This window comes from Ostrinia nubilalis, chromosome 18 (assembly GCF_963855985.1).
Source record: "Ostrinia nubilalis chromosome 18, ilOstNubi1.1, whole genome shotgun sequence".
Lineage (NCBI taxonomy): Eukaryota > Metazoa > Arthropoda > Insecta > Lepidoptera > Crambidae > Ostrinia > Ostrinia nubilalis.
The window spans coordinates 7,263,251-7,281,189 of NC_087105.1; the positions used below are offsets into that span (position 1 = coordinate 7,263,251).

Here is a 17,939-nt window from a genome sequence, read left to right on the forward strand (position 1 = left end):
TGGAATTATAGCGTGTTTTCCTTCTGTCTCATTCTAGCACGCCAATTTTCCTACCGCACAGAGTCCGAATTAAAATGCGCGGACCGAAATTGTATCCGAGGTGGATCAGTCATCGCGACAAGCGTTGTGGAATAGACGTGCGGTGATAACAAACATTACTTTCCTTGTGTGTACAGCAAAAAATTGGATGTTATCAATGAAAATGTGAATGGTTACCAGTAGTCAGGCGATATCCATGCCACGATATTCAATTGGATACTAATTTGTTATATAAAAGGTACGTCTAATTAAGTTACATGTACCTACTTAACGTAAATTCCGGTTATTTTTTATTGCGTCTTAAAAATCAGCATCCTACAAAATACAATAAGCATTTTTAAGCTTCAATGTTCTCTACAAACCGATGTTTAGGTCTAAGGCCACCAGCTATTTGAAATGTAGAGTTTGGTAAGCTACTAAGGTAGGTAAGTTGCAGCTCACACGACATAAGAAGAAGGAGAAGAATAGATTAATTTACGCAGGATGTTTCAGGCAGTAAAAATGCTGAAAATTGTTCAAAAACTATTTCAACATGACGTCTAAAGACGCGGGCAAAACTATTTTATATGAGGAAGTTAATTCAATTGGTTGTAATTGGCTACAGACAGATATTTTTAGGAAGTAGGTGCAAGTACTTAGAGTCTGTGCTGTGGCTATTATTTATTTTTGTTATTATAATTATTGCGTTTCATCCCTGGCTGTGTCGCTTTCACACCTAAACCACCGAACCTATTTTGATGAAATTTTGGCATAGAGATAGTTTAAGTCCCGGGAAAGGACATATGATATTTTTTATCCCAGTTCTTGACAGAAAAAATTCACGCGCGGAAAGCTAGTAGACTATAAATGAAATAATACGCAGTATTACCTAACACTCCTGCGAATCCTTAAAATGTTGACCCGTCGCGACGGCTCCTGGGTTGGCGTTTTTCCAGCCAGCAAACCTTTGACATACCTACGCATGCTGAAATGTTGACCTCTTTTCAAGATTACTCTGTAAAGAACATCCTATAGAATGAAATAGAGACTTACAAGTACTTGTTCGAAATAGTCCAAATAGAGAGAGCGCAGTGGCGATAGTGACCCGGCGCATTGGCTTCAAGCCAGGGGTTCGATGTCCGCTAGGGATAGGTATTTTCAAAAGGTAAATCCATTACGTTGGATTTCTGTATATTTCTTCCACAATAATGTAATGACCTCGTAATAACTATAGTTACTTCGTCGTTCAATCAGCCTAGGTATAACTAATCACAGTAGCTGATTGAACGTCGAAGTTAGACATATTTTGACTAAATAAATGATCAATCAGCTATAAATTTTATCTTGCTGCCTGGTTTATTTTGTGGCCAGGCTGTTCGTCCTTGGCTCGATATCCTATCGACCTCGGATCGCCGCCTCTGCGGGCGCTGCTTGACCTTCCTTGCCTGCCGATTTATTACCATCTGTAACTAATGCAAGTATGGGTCTTTAAAAGTCTACCTCTATCATACAGTCCTCGCTTTTTACGTAATAAATGATCACTAGATAAAAGTCAAAAGCACTTTGAGCTGTGTTGGTCATCGTAGATTAGATGATTTCTCTGGGTTCGTCTGAACTTTTCAGGACTTTCCAACTTTTCATTATAAAAAGTTATGGAAAATGCTAACTGAAGAGTTCATAAAAATATTGCTAGTAATAAGTACTATTAGCGATATTTTTTTAAATATTAAAATTAAATGCCGAACCATGGAAAAGACTTCGATTCCCGTGACTACTACATATTTTTTAACATTGTTGTGACTAATAACATAACTTTTATCCTGTATGTTAAATGTTATTTTCCTGTTGTAATTTACTCATGTCGTAATAATTAATGATACGTTTTATCTCTAGGTACTCTAGGGGACGATTTTTAATAAGCGGGACCAATGGTGACTTTTATAATGATGAATGTGATTTTATCTAAAACAATAAAAAATAATAAATCCAGTCATAATGGACTACGATTAAAAAGCATGGCAATCAAGCTATCTTAGCTTGTGATTTAGAGGCTTCCGGCGACTGGGACCGCAATTAACTAGGACCGCGTGATTTACATAGATGTCGCATAGTTAAACGTAAAACAACTCAAGTGTGTTTTAAGGCTCTTGCAACTGTTAAAAGTGGATTCCCGAAATCATTGTTAACGTGTTCAAGGTACAAAATACATGCTTCAATGCAACCAGAACCGACTGCTAAACAATGCATACACAAGTAGGATTTAAATTCAACACGCGGTCGCGTTCGACTATAAAAAGCGAATGTAAAATGAGCGCCTTACGTCATCGCTAACGAGATTACGTCTCATGATACAAGTAGCTAATCGACCCGTCTCTATCCGATGATAAATAAATGCATTGATAGTTTTGATAGTAACAATAACACAAGAATTCATTTTCATGTCTGATGCAGTGCCTTATCTTTGGTGATTGCTATCGAAATGTGATAACAGTGTAGAATATGTCAACAGTAAAGTATCACTGCATTGCTTTTGGTTTGTTAGATGATACACACTTTATTGTAAGTGCACACTAAAGAAAACGAATAAATTACACAAAAAAACAGCACAGTTTAGGCGGTCTTATCAAAGTAAAGCGATCTCTTCCAGACAACCTCGAGAACAGTTATTTAGAAGGTAAAAGTTAGCTATCAGAAACGTATTTGTAATATATTTTTAAAATATTCTCAGGTAGTAGTTACCTACTTCGTTCGTTTCAGCCAAATTACGTCCACTGCTTAGCTAGACAAAGGTCCCGAAATCACCCTGTATATCTGAGTATTCAAAATTAGGGCTAATATTCGTGGTGGTGGTTGCTTAGGCAAAAGTGAAGGCATATAAAATTAGATTTTTGGCAGTCAGCCAGGCTCCAGGCTAATGTAAATCAAATATTCACAAATCGGAACACGCAAGGAGGACGTTTACTACACCTATAACTACTATAACACTTTCAGGACTTCATTCTTAAGAGACCCTCATAAAACAAAAAATATCCAAATTTTCCTGCTTAGAGAATAATTTAGCTCTTGCTTCAGGACAACATATCTTGACACTAGACAAAAAATATTACACTCATGGCCTTCAAAGATGTAGGCTCGTCCTCACAGGCCGTCATTTGTCGCAATCGTAAATGATGTCAATAAATAGGTACATAATTACATCAGTGCTATGATGTCATTTTCAGAAACGGTCGTCAAATAGTTTGTTGCTGTTCTATTCCGTATTATGTGATGTTAAAGTTCCAATTGAGCGGAACTCATTCATACTTGTAGTTACGTCGCATCGTCCATTTGCATTTTTTAGTTAAAAAAACTAAAGTAGGTATGTAACTAATATTCATCCTAAATCTGAAAAGGATACGCGGCACCACATTGATAGAGTCAGTCAGTAAGTACCTATACTTTTGTGAATGCATGAAATATTTAAAAAACATAAAATGTATTATAATAATTTGGTCTTTGTTTTTTTAATTCCATAAGTTTTCTGAATTAATCCAAGGCCTCGAAGCGTGACTTTAAAAACGCTTAGTTGATTCATAAAACACCTACCTAACGGTTTGGGTTTCGCACGTAGTTACCATTCTCGACAGTGGAACTGAGTTATTTTGATGTAAAAGGGTGTATAAATAGCACCCCAAGTTTAACGATTAATGTGCGTACGCATTATCCGAATTATTCAGAGCCTCTTGGGCATTCAGCCACGCACTTGTCGGTAATCAATATCGAGAGACTCCTGTGAACGACCTTCCTGTACTTGCCCCAGTTTCGTGGTATTGTTATTTCTGTAATAAACATATTTCATCTACCAATGCCAATCAGCCTAGCCCCCAATGGATAGTAATTTATGATGGTTAGGAAGCGGCCACACGAATGCGAAGTAGGTAGGTACTTCTGCCTACTCTAGAAAGACAATTCACAAGTAAAGACTTTACCCCTGGTGCTAAAACAGATATGGATTTTATTTATTTAAGATAAAAACAGATTCACTTAAAGTGACATTATTCTTATCGTTAATTGCTTTTAACTTACAAAAATAATTATTACTACTACTATTACATTAATCAAAACATTTTTCAACGCTGCATGTAGATAACAGGAGGTATGAGTCTTATAGATGTCTAATGACTACCCATGCACAATTTTTTTGCCTATTTTGTGACCTGTGGCCGTAGCTGCGTAGCTTACTAATTACTAAAGGAAATGGTAGCAAACTCATCATTAATTGATCAATCTAATCATCATAGATATTATGGTTACTACGTTAATCTATTGCTATTTCATTTGATCGAAATGATGTTATTAGGCGCATTTCATTAAAAAGGGTAATGTCTGAGTTAGATCCAAACCTTTCATTTGCCTAGTGACTTGACTGCTGAATTCCGTCGGTTAAATTATGTATTTCAAGCTATTTCATATTCTTTATCGAACGAATTTAGTTATTTATTAACGTCGCTTAACTTTCGTGGGGTTTATATTATCCCATAAGCATTGGTATGTTCCAAACTGATTGATTGTTATTTGTTTCAGGGGAAAATGGAGTGAATCATGACGGTGCTTCTTTACGACTACTGCGAGCTGGAAGAGCGGGCGGCCAGGCATCTCAGAACCTGGAAAAGTACGTTACTGATGGTCCTTTTTATTTGCATCAAGTTTATTAGGAAACCCGTTAAGACCTAAACAAACACAAGAGTCTGAAAAAGGAAAAGGTTTTCCTGTATTTCCCGATTTTCACTGAAAATAAGTTAATGTCATTTTTCCTAGAACTATTACTGATATAGGTTCGCCTAAAAATATCTTTTCATGATCTAAGGATCAAGATCATACGTATTAACTACAGTGAATGAGACAATCTCTCGGGATTACCCACTAATTGTATTAGCATTCTCAAGAGACTTACGTGTGTGACATATTTGAAACTGTTCAAACGCAATTAGCATCTGGCTAAGCAGCGAAATGTAAATATATCTTTTCACACGTGTAGCTGTATGATTTGTAGATTTGATAACTATTTATAATACGATAACATTGCCCGTTATGGTGATTCTAAAATGGTAGAGTTAAAGAGACTTATCCCGCCATACATTTCCCACTACTGCAACTCCTGTATAGCCAGGATATAGAGACTTCTACAAAAATGGTAGAGAAAAATGGTCCTGAAAGTTAGAAGAGTTAAGTGACTAGACGATTAGGAAGCTTGATGAATAAGTGTAAACAATCTTGGGTTCTCTTTTAAATAGAGTGAGCACACAAAATGATAAAGAAATAGGTCCTTACCGTAGGACCGTGTTTCTGGGTTTATAAGTGAATGTATACGAGGAATTGGATGATTTCCGGTATATCAATAGGTGTGATGCACTATTGATCTTCTTCTTCTTGTTGGTCGTGTCGACAACAAACCTACACAGCGTCAGCCCAAAACTCCGCCACAAGAGTGGCGTTGTCAGTAGCCTTCATAATCTTCCTGCGTGCAGTTATTTATTTGGGCACGCAGGGCACGACATCATGTGCTTCATCGACTATTGATATTGATTAGAGACAAACAGATATTTTATTTTTTTTGCTGAAACTCTTGTTTAACATACGCTGTGTTATCAGCACTAGGTGTACGATAGTGACCTCATGCATCCTGCGAATGATAACAGAGCCGGTGCGCACTCGCATCGTTGGTTGACAATTCGTTTGTGATAAAAAACGGCCAAGTCGAATCGCAAATAATGTTATTGATTGAAAATACCTATCGACTGCTGTAAACGCATTCATAGTGTAGACAGAGTTGAAATTTCATGACCTGATGACGAGTTCCAAGGCAAAACACGTAGGAATTTTTAGACTGTGTCAAGCTGATAGGATAGATAGAAACTACGAGTATTGTTTTCAGTCAGCCAACAGTCATTTATCAAACTTACTTTGGGACTGAATAATTGATGATTTGAATAAATCATTTTATGCTGACTGTAAATGTACACATCATAATGTATAAATTATTGAACGCTATAAACTACTTATTTAGTAAGCTAATGAGTCTGGCCAGCTGCGATAGTTTTGTTGATAACAATCTAAGTATCATGATTGATTTCCGATAGGTTTGTAGATACCTACATAAAACAATGAATGCCATTTTGTAAATATAATATTTACCTATCGTGTATGGAGTACTCCCTTATATTTTATTAGTAAGAAAAACTGCCTGACTATCTTTGCATCAGAGATTCAGGATTCATCATGGAGCTAAAAATATTGGTTTATTCTTTGGTGTGATGACGACACACTTCCGCGGAATGGGGGCAACCAGCCGAAACTTGTGAAAACATTATTTATAACCGAAGATTAAGCGATGGTTTGCGTAAACCGCGATGACTGATTTCAGCATTACGATTTAGGGCTTCATTTCCTAAAAAAAGATTTCAGTTTACAGTAATTTGAGAATAAACAAATGAAAATGTACTTACTTACCAAAGTCATAACCGTTTTAAAGTTGCAAGACCTTGTGACTTTTGGCTTGGAATTAGATCTGACAAAGGGATACTATTGAAATTTTATAATATAGGATCTTGGTAGAATGAGACCTTACTTTGAAACTGATATTTTTACTTTGAGACCTGTAATAAAATCGTCTAGTACGACAACGTACTTAATTTAAGAATCATTTTTAATATTGTATAACATTGTTTTCAGCATGGCACATAATACTTTACGTCCTGGCTGCCATATTTGGAGCAGCCAACTACATACTCCTGCATAAGACCATGGAACTAGTGAATGACCACTGCGTATTGTACCCGAGGAAGCTAGAATTTCACGTCGTACCCCGGTCAAACTACACGGATGAAGTGGAAACCAATGTCAACTACACAATGGTTGATGAGGTGCAAAACGGTTTAGAAGACGATGTTACCTCAACCGATGGAAAGTCGATGGAGAAAAGTGTAACAAAAAGAGAAATTCCTGATAACGAAACAATGGATAGTTTGGAAACAACAATGGATGCCATGAACGTGACTGTCGTAACCGGTAAGTTGCCATAAAGCCGCTGCTACAAGCGTTATCACCGAGTAAGCACACACTATTTGATAGAACTTCGTCGGTAAAGGAAATGACTAAATGTACACAAAATCCATTTTTTTTAAATAACGAAACCTAAATCTTTTTTATCCCAAAATACTGAAAACAACCTGAATCAAAATTATACGTCTGTATGAAATTTCAAAACCAAAATCTATGCTCTTCGATGTACTCATCTTGTATTTATAAAAATATGCCTCTTATTGGAACTACGCGACTAAATTAATGATTTTTTTTCCTCTAGGACATGTACGATACTTTCCTGGCAACTCTTCAGTCACCAGTTTCACTGTTAGACTATTACCGTATCAGAAAAGGACCACCAAAATTAGAAAGAAAAGAAGTTTGTTTTAATTCTTTTCGTGTGATTTCGGTGTTTTTGACCTACTAAAGTATCGTTGATTGGATTTTTTTACTAACGCTTTTCCAAATTTATACTGTAACCTGCATTATCTGGCTTAAAATCATTTTCAACGAGTTTACATACGACTAAATACAGGGTGTCCCAAAAAGTGACAAGCGATGTCCAGAGAGATTTATTGATAAATTGACGTAAAACTCGTACAGGGAATGTAACTCACCAGTTGGTGCTGGATCTGTCCCGGTCTCTGTTCGCGTTGGACAGCGACTGCCAGTTCGCGGAGTATATGCCGGTCATGTCCACCATATGCGCTGTGCTTCACAGATATCAAATAGACATTTATTAGTCTATTTCAGAAGCACCACGCTCTCTAATTTATCGGAGTGAAATATAGAGGACTTGGCCTACATTCCCCATGTTGGCCAGAAGAGTTGAGTTACTTATATGCGCATGTAGAGTATAGATCCGCTACTGTGATTCCTAAATACTTAACTAGCAATAAGAACAAAACACTAAAAGATTTTGAACTGCTCTCATAAGCAATATCTTAGTAGATAATTAATATTGATTGATAAATTGATGTAAAACTCGTACAGGGAATGTAACTCACCAGCTGGTGCTGGATCTGACCCGGTCTCTGTTCGCGTTCGACAGCGACTGCCAGTTCGCGGAGTACATGCCGGTCATGTCCACCATCTGCGCTCTGGTCTGGGTCACGCTGTTCACCATGTGTCCTGGCGGCGGCCACGCTAGATCTGGGTGAGTAAAATTACTCTTATCGATGATTGTGTTAAGGTTTCTTTTACAACTGACTCTATTACCATCAAATTAAAATATTTTATTCAGTACATTAGGCCCTTTCCAGGGCACTTATACACGTCCCAAATATAACTAGTTTTCGCGAATCACACTTAACGAAAATTTTTTTTAATCAAAAAATAGTTAACTAATTGAAAATTCTATAGAATCATTTGGTGATTATAGAATTAATCTTTGATTTCCGAATAACAATATTATACCATTGTAACTCCCACGGCCTCTCTCTAGCACAAAAATATTCCCACATGTACTTTTTGTTGTTTGACGAATTACTAAGTAGCTGATATTATACAAGTATTCACGTGCTTACTACTTATTCATATGCTGTCAATTGTTCCTCCAACTATCTCACCAAAATTACTTGTCCCAAACTCAAAGTTTACACTAGCGACAGATAATACACCATAGTTAAGTAGTTTCTCCATTACGATGGCTCCTACGTACAAGGGCGAAACTGCCGCTTACGCCTTTTTCCAATTATTTAAGCAATGATTTCACTTTGCTCTAATCTATAACATCAGTAAGAAAAAAAAATTTTTTTTCCATTAGATACAAAATAAAATTTTAGGCAAATAGGCGTATGTGCAAAACTACGCCACGTATAAAGCCCAATCATACGATTCGTCAATCTATACGAGTAGTTGCTTACATAAACATATATTTTTTATAATCCAAATCTTAAATAAAGCCATGAAAATATTTAGCAAATTGTTTTATTTATAAATTATGACACATTATATAGTTATTTAATTTTTAGCGTTAAGAGTCGCATCTCAAACTAATTTGAAAATTATAAATAACTTGAAAAAATCGAACTGCCTAAGGCATCGTGGGTTCAATTCCCGCCTTAGGCAATTCGATTTTTTCAAGTAATTTATATTTTTTAAAAATATGACACATTATGTTAAAAGACCTAACTAAATCTCGAGCACAGTATATGGGCGTATTTGCGTTAAAACGTAAAACGGTACATTAAACGACTTTTTCTAACTGATTTATTATTGATATAGCACATGATAACAATTAAAATAATTACATGCATAAATAAAGAGAGTAATCGCTTAAAATATTATATTTACGTTGTCATTTAAGTCTCTTTACGTTGAACAATATACATGAAATTATAGAAATATGCCGACGTAAAAGGGCAATGCGTAAAATCTCAAAATATATAAGAAAAATATAAAAATTGATAACAGCAGTAGCAAAAGCATTACATGTTAAGGCTAAATGTGAAATTTCATTAAATTCGTTTTAGTAGGTCAGAAGATATGACCCAAAAATATGGTTCTGGCCACTAAAATGGCTCTCCTGTAAAATTTACTTTTTTCACTTACGCCAGTATACGTAGGAGCCATCGTACTTTAAACATCCATTTGAAATAACATCATCACACTTACATGTTTCCACCGGGGTTGGACCTCAAGGCCAAGCATTGACATGGTATCCCCCCCCCTAAAAAAGAACCCTAGATACGCCAATGGGGAGGAGTAATTGACCTGATTTTTTTTTATATTTTTAAACCGGCAGACAGTGGTGACTGAGTTTGTTGCGGCGCTTCTTCTCAGCACTTGCCAAATGTTTGTCTCGAAGCGCGAGAATAAGACATGTATTAGGCTCCTTAAGAGCATTTGACGATTTGTAAGTACTAATTTAATTAGTCTAAACAAATAAAGATAATTTTGATTTGATTTGATGATTCCCAGGCTGCAGCAGCCGTGGCGCATCCTGACGCCGGCGCTGCTGTTCGCGCTGGTGATGGTGGGCCTCACGGGCCACAGCTTCACGCGAACTAACGGCGGCCTGCACGCCTTCTGCGGAGCGTTCGCCAACCTCACCAACTCCACTACGTCAGTATACGTTTAGCTATGGTCTGATTGTTTCGAGACAAACGCAGGCCTATAGAAGATAAGGTCCTTTATTCAGTATCTCCCAAATACATTGAAAAACCTTGCTCGCCGAAAACGCTCCTACATCTTGGACGAATAGTGGTTTGTTAGTACTAGTTCTACATTATCGAATTATTCACGCATATTAGAAGAACGGATTAAAAATCAAAATTAAAAAAAAAATCGTTGATGTCTTTTGTATGGGGCCATTGAAAGGGTCAACTTTTTTATTTTTCTGTTCAATTTTTATGTTCAATAACTATGTGCATTGCCTACTTATTTATTTCAAAGAATATCTGAGTTCATAATGCAATTTAATCGGATAATAGTAGTAGGTACTTACCGTACATTTGTACTTATAAAAAAATACTGCTATTAATACTCGTACTGTCTAAATTGTGGTCCGTTCTTCTTGATATGGCGATAAAAAATGCAATCCAACCTAGAACAAAACCTAGATCACATGCTAAACTTCAAGTGTAGTGATATTTTTCGTTAATACGTACTATATTATGGTGAAAATGAAATAATTTTTACTTGCGCAGTTGCTCATCAGTGGACCCATTTCTGGAGCTGAGCTGGTCGACCTCGTGGGGCTTCGGCGGGCGCGCGGCGGCGACGCGGGCAGCGAGCGCGGGCGCATGGGCCGCTTGGGCGTGCGCAGCGGCGCTGATGCTAGCGCGCTGTCTGGCCGCGCCGGACTTCGTCGTGCGCCGCACTGGGGCGTACCTGAAGGATCCTCAAGGAGTGAGATAGCAGAATGTTTTTTTAATTAGTTTTTGTTAAGTGGAAAGTATTCTATGATAGAATACTTTCCATCTATCAACCGTTTTGCTACGCTCTTTGAGTAGTAAGTATTTCTTTCAATGAATCATATTACTTATCTATTAGGATTTAGGTATCATGCCAAGATTGGCTACTGTAGCCATGTGAGGGCACATGATAGGGCAGCCCAGCGTAGCCCTCTTATTGCGGACTAAAGGAATTTTGTCGCAGTTACCGTAGCCGAAAGCGGCTTGGGAGTATTTATTTATTTATTTATTGAAAAAGATACACCAACGACATATAACTTTACACATAACAATAATACAGTGTTGAGTAGGTACAATATTAAAATATATGCCTTTACAGGTGGATACATCATTTCCTATTATCGAACGTTGACTCGATATATATATATATATATATACACTCGACATCAAATAAATCGCACCTCCCGTGACAAGCATTTTCAAACGTATGCTTCCCCACTTCCCACCAATATTGGCACTATTTGAAAGCCTAGTTCTAACCTTCATTTCATTAAAGGAAAGGTTTTTACCCCAAAAATGTGTCTTTAGAAGGCTCCAGAGTCACTTCTTAAAAAAATAGGTAGTTACGCTAGAGCCAACTTTTATGGCTATAAAACTGTTAAGTTGGGATTAATCGCTATCCATCTGTTAAAGAGGACACGTGAGATCATTATTTGGTTTTATAACCATAAAAATTGGTCTAATTGATCCCATAGGTGGGCCCAAAGTGAGGTATTTTTTCAAGTCTTATTTATGGTATATGTTAATCATTTATTAAGAAATTAAATGTGTTTTTCTTTAAGGATATTTATTGGGCTTTCAAATAACACCAATATTGTTGGGGCACCATGATTGTGTCAGAAGAAAATCGTTAAAGTTCGCGTCGCGGAAGGTGCGGTTTATTTGATGTTGAGTATATATATATATATATCATGCCAAAGTACATAAGCTTATCTTAAAATCAGGTATTTCGTAAAAGTATACACGTCTACATATAATTACAATCCCTAACTGAATGTAAGATACTTACATAGAAGGTACGCGGCTAATATTTCAGATTAGAACGGCATCATTTATGGTAGGTATTCATGATTGAGGGCACTTAAAATAGGTACAAAAGTTATTGACAGTCAGCGATATAACATATTTAATAACAAATTGCAATTTCCAGAAATTAACACCTCACCTGAAGAAAGGTCGTCGCTCCCGACAGTCCCAACGTAGTGCGCCCAGCTCGCCCGGCGTACGTGACAATGTTTCTGTATACTCCGAGCCAACAGCCACCACCGAACTGGCCACCGCCTCCGTTGGGCCGGGCCAGGACTCCGCCCCAACCTCGCTCATGGTCACCCCGGTCAGGAAAGGCCGAGCCCACGACAACCACGACTTGATCGAAATGACCTACGCACCTCAAGAGCGACGCGATATACTTCAATAGCTTTTGGACTGTGCAACAAATATTCTTGCAAAGCATTTACTGTACTAAACATCTAGCAAACATGTCAATATGTACCAATAGTAAATCACGTTAATCGTGAAAGAAGATGAAAGGAGCTATAATTACATTTTTAACGCTGGGTACGTAAATTAAGACATAAAATTGAGAATTCGTCGGTTCTCTAGCTCAGATTTCAGTGTGTTAATGCAAATGCTCAATATGTTTAAAGGACAAAAATTCATAAAAGAACAAAAAAGGCTGTCAGAGCTCAAAGGACAGCAATAGGATTATTGAGCCGATGATAGGTGAACGTCAGAATGGCGGGTGTATGATCATAGAAATTAACAAAATAAATACGATTAATTAATACCTGAGGTGTACCTTGATGTACCTTTAGTTATTTATTTTGTACTTCTCTAAGATGGGAGCAATTACGATTGCAAAATGAGCCGCCAACCTGATATCAGGTTGGCGCGTGTATGCTGAAATTGGACGAAACAGGTAAGTTATGGTTTTCTAATATTTATCATTATTTAGTACCTGAGATGTACCTCACAAATAATAAATATGAACCAAATGCGACGAATAATTAAGAAGAAAATCGATACGAAAAATTTGATGTCCACCTTTTTTTTGATGGCCACCATTTTTTATAAGAAGTTAGAAAGTTGATACCGACACAGATAATACATACCGTAGTATTTTTACAGATAATACATACCGTATTTCTGTTTTTATGGCACGCACACTTTTGCATTTGCCAACGCCATTAATTTGCATAGTGTAGCGCCCTCCTGTAAATGTCATAAATAAGGTTGTCCAACGTGGCAACAATCGGAACTAACAATCGAGACATCGTCTTCCTCTTCTTCAAATTTTATTCTCTTCTTTTTTTCCTCTCCTGTCCTTCTTCTGTTTCTCTGATTTGTAAAATAAGAAGAAATAAGACGAAAAAATAAAAAGATGAGAAAATAATAAAAAGATATAAGGCAAAAAAATAAAAAGATAATAATAAGAAGAAGATCGTGAGAAGATGAAGAGTCGAAGAAGAAGAGGAAGAAACAGAAGAAGATGAGAAGAAGAATAGAAGATGAAGAAGAAGAGATGAAAAGAAGAAAAAAATAATATTAGAAGAAGAAGACTATGTCCCGATTACTAGTTCCGATTGTTGGCACGTTGGACAACCTTATTTATGACATTTACAGGAGGGCGCTACTATCAATACTAACTTATTGATTTTAGCAAATTAATGCCATTGGCAAATGCAAAAGTGTGCGTGCCATAAAAAACAGACTTAAAAATACTACGGTATGTATTATCTGTGTCAGTATCAACTTTCTAACTTGTTATAAGAAATGGTGGCCATAAAAAAAATGGTGGACATCAAATTTTTCGTATCAATTTTCTCGGTAATTATTCGTCGCATTTGGTTTATAATAATATATTTGTGAGGTACATCTGAGGTACTAAATAATGATAAATATAAGAAAACCATAACTTACCTGTTTCGTCCAATTTCAGCATACACCCGCCAACCTGATATCAGGTTGGCGGCTCATTTTGTAATTGTAATTGTTCCCGTTTTAGGGAGGTACAAAATTAATAACTAAAGGTACACCGAGGTACATCTCAGGTATTAAAAATTTATATTTATATTATTCAATTCTGTGACCATACACCCGCCATTCTGACGTTCACGATGATAGCTGTTGAGAAAGAACAGTTCTTAGGTAAGTAGAGACTGCACACTGATGATCACAAGCGTGTTTGTGCGCCTGTTGTGAAATTACTCAAATACATATGTAGCTAGAGAGTATCTACTAGCTTTTCAAAGAAGTTTTGTATTAATGTTTTGATTGAGTCGAATTTGGTAGGAATTAATTTGAAAAAGATTTAGCATAAGTATATTAATCATGCATCGTTGATGATCATTATTTTTAAGTATTGTTTTAGCATGTTTAGTGCGCATTAAATGTCTTTTCTAACTTATAAGAGTTTTATTATGCCAGAATCCACTGAATTTACGAAAGGTTAACATACGATTCATTCGCACTGGATTAGAGTGGGTGGAGTCCATTTTCAATACCTAAGTTACAGTATTGAACAATATGATGTTATAATGCGGCACACTTTCTTTACCTTTGGTGTAGTAAGTAAACTCATGTAAGAAGTAGGTAATTAATTTAATAATTTATATGCTACCTTTATCATAATTAATATGAAGCGTTACTTTGCGGAAATCCATAGTTAGATATTAAAATAGATAAAATTACTTCAATAGGTATAGCTTATGATTTCCGCTTAGTGTCGCCGACATAAGCCCAACCCAACCACACTACCCGCGCCTATAGGCAAATAAATGCATTATGCTGATTTTATCAAAGTTTCATGCCTTTGGAAATATTTTACCAAGTTTCTTAGGGGAAAACGTGTTGAACGTGATCGTCCAGTCCAAAAACTTAAAAATGTACGGCCAATACACGTAATTCCAAACCAGGATCGAACTTTGAAGAAAAAAACTGACAGCTGACCATGAAGCTAAAGATAAAAATGGAGGGCAAAGTTGGAACAAAATCTTGAGTCAAATACCTACTTATATCTATCTCGCTCTCTGCGGCCCTACCTCTCTTTTTAGTGTGAACTGTAGTATTGCTATCTTCTGATTTAAATCTCCTTGTAAATTCTTCGAAATAGCCAATTCACTAACCAAATCAGAAGTTAAAATAATAAATAATTAATATTTGAAACTAAGATTACCTAGTTAAATAAAAAATCACAAAATTGTCGGCCATTTAGGCTTAATGTGTTGGCGAATCAGGGAATTACAATCCCAATTCCTGGGTAATCGGTACCATGTGGCAACATCGGCCCAATCCGGCCATAGTGATCTGTGATCCGGCCCATCATGGCGGTTGTTTACTATTTTGTTTATTAAGCAGTTAATTTCGTTTGAGATTGTTTACAGGAAATAATCATTGTTTTATCACAAGAATTGGTGCAAAATTTTGTAGTGCGTGGTTGCGGTAGTACGTGGTGTCCTGGAAGTGACATAAGATTCCACGCGTAAGTGTTTATTTCGTGATTTCCGACATTGGATCATTGTAAACATTTTTCACATTTTTTACAGTAATTTCTTCCTAAAACGTTTTACCAGTAATTACACTTATCATTTTTAATGATACCTATGTCAAGAAATAAAGATTTTACATTGGTTTCATTGAATTTGAGCAATTTTATATTTTTTGTTTATTTAGAAAGAGCGAGTCTGCCCACAGAGAGCGAGATAGTAATACTTAGTTTGTGCTTCAAGTAGGTATTCGGAGTGTGGCCTCCATTTTTATCTGTAGCTTCATGCAGCTGACCACAGATCAGCTGACTGAACTGACACTGACAGCCAATGTCAAAACATTTGGTTTGGTTGGTTGGTGATGAATTTCTGTTGATGCAATATTTTAATAAAAATTGCCATAAAATAAGCAAAATTAACCTGCGTGTGCGTGGAAGTCCTAGCTATGATATCTTATCGCCAGGTAAATCTTCTATTAAAGCGAAATGTCGTGTATCAGCTGTTGCGCCACTCTCACAGTGATCTGCCTTCGGCGAGATTATTCCCGTTGAAGAATAGAAAATTGTTGAAAATTCAGGGCAATGATGCACCTGTTTTTCTGCAAGGACTTATTACCAACGATATGCGGCATTTTGAAGAGGGATCTAAATCAATGTATGCCATGTTCTTGAATAACAAAGGTAGGGTTCTATACGACACTCTGATACACAAATGGGAGGGCGCAGAATCATTTCTGATAGAATGTGATGAAGAAGTACTTCCTATGCTACAGAAGCATTTGAAAATCTTTAAGTTGAAGAGAAAGGTCGACATTGAAGATATTAATCAGAAACTCAGATTATGGGCCTTGATCACAAAGAGTGATGATGTAATTGATACAAATATTAACTCTGAGAGTAACATAAACGTATATAAAGACCCTCGACTAGCCGACCTTGGATTTAGAGTGTTATCAACTACTGACATGGATGGTGCCCAAATAGCTGGAAAACTATCCAAGGACATTGCTGTTGAAAACACTGACACTGAGTATCAATATTTAAGATATAAATTGGGCGTCAGTGAAGGATCAACCGATCTCCCTCCTGGTACATGTTTTCCCCTTGAAGTAAATTGTGATTACCTGCACGGAGTCAGCTTTCATAAGGGTTGTTACATTGGTCAAGAGTTAACAGCTCGAGTCCACCACACAGGTGTTGTTCGAAAAAGGATAATGCCTCTAAAATTTAGTCAGAAAGTAGAAAATGACTTGACTAAAGATAGCATTGTCTCTAGTAGCAGTAATCCAAAATCTAATTTAGGGAAACTGAGAGGTTTTGTACATGATTATGGTATAGGCTTAGTTAGAATCAAAGAGGTGCTTGATGCTAAAACACTCAATATTGGCAAATATACAGCTGAAGTTTTTAAGCCTTCTTGGTGGCCTATTGAAGCTCCTAGAGAAAAAGTTGCCACTAAAGTTGAACAAGAGTAAAACCTGTGAGATTTTTTATTCACATAGGTAAATAGTAAACATTGTATACAATCAAAGACAATGAAATTCAATAATATTAATGTAACTTAGCTACAAAAAATCTAAGATTCTAGGAATTGAAATTAAGATTACTTACATATATTTTTTCTTTTTCAGTAAAAATGGAAGAACCAAAATCCAAAGAAGAGGCTGTACAGTTAATTTATGATTTTAAATGTGCATCATGCAATCTTGAAGAGAAGGTACATTACAAGGGGACAAGCCCACCATTCTCCCGGAATATTGTGCTCAAATACCCCGGTTATGTAATGAAAGACCCATTCAGTCCAAATGGCAAAGGAGAAATTCTGGTTCTAGGTGCAGACTGTGCCATATGCAATAATGCTGTCTGTATAAGTAAAGAATGCAGTTTATTTTATTTAAAAACATACTGTTTGAATTGCGCAAGTAATTTTGTAGACAAATTCCCAGCAGAAATTAGGTCAAAACTAGCACAAATAAAAAATGTTAAATGAATTTAAATGAGTTTAACTTTTTATTTCCATCCCTTGCTCCAAATACCAAATGAGGATTTAAAGTTACTTCAAAGTGACCACTGCAACCAATTTAGTCGCTGGACTGTAAGTTCTGAGGGCTGAGTGTGAGTTTATCTATAATATAAAAATGAATCGCAAAATGTGTTGGTAAGCGCATAACTCAACAACGCCTGGACCAATTTTACCAATTCTTTTTTTAAAATGTTTGTTGAAGTCCAAGGATGGTTTTTACAGCGAGAAAAGTTTGAATAATTTCCGGGTAAACCCTAAAAAACTCGAAACTTCACCTCTAAGGGTAAAACGGGGTCCACGCGTACGAAGTCGCGGGCGGCCGCTAGTATAAAATAAAAATTTCAATAAATGTATGACAGATTGTACAGCGCCCCTAGCGTAAACTTTTTTAGGTGTGTTGAGATAGGTGATGCTCGTAAATAAATGCAACTCACGG

General features: G+C 36.5%; 2 protein-coding genes across 2 annotated transcripts; both read left to right on the plus strand.

Moving 5' to 3' along the window:
* The first annotated feature begins 70 nt into the window (after nt 1-70).
* LOC135080653 (uncharacterized) lies at nt 71-14,406 on the plus strand. Its single transcript, XM_063975345.1, has 8 exons — nt 71-277; nt 4,582-4,669; nt 6,730-7,065; nt 8,074-8,236; nt 10,003-10,146; nt 10,731-10,932; nt 12,148-12,719; nt 14,121-14,406. The coding sequence occupies exons 2-7, from the start codon at nt 4,600-4,602 to the stop codon at nt 12,412-12,414; spliced, it is 1,182 nt and encodes a 393-aa protein (XP_063831415.1). The 5' UTR covers nt 71-277; nt 4,582-4,599; the 3' UTR covers nt 12,415-12,719; nt 14,121-14,406.
* A 1,388-nt stretch (nt 14,407-15,794) lies between these two features.
* Nucleotides 15,795-17,471, plus strand: LOC135080654 (putative transferase CAF17 homolog, mitochondrial). Its single transcript, XM_063975346.1, has 2 exons — nt 15,795-16,982; nt 17,112-17,471. Exon 1 carries the CDS (start codon nt 15,927-15,929, stop codon nt 16,953-16,955), a length of 1,029 nt encoding a protein of 342 aa, XP_063831416.1. The 5' UTR covers nt 15,795-15,926; the 3' UTR covers nt 16,956-16,982; nt 17,112-17,471.
* Nucleotides 17,472-17,939: the final 468 nt, after the last annotated feature.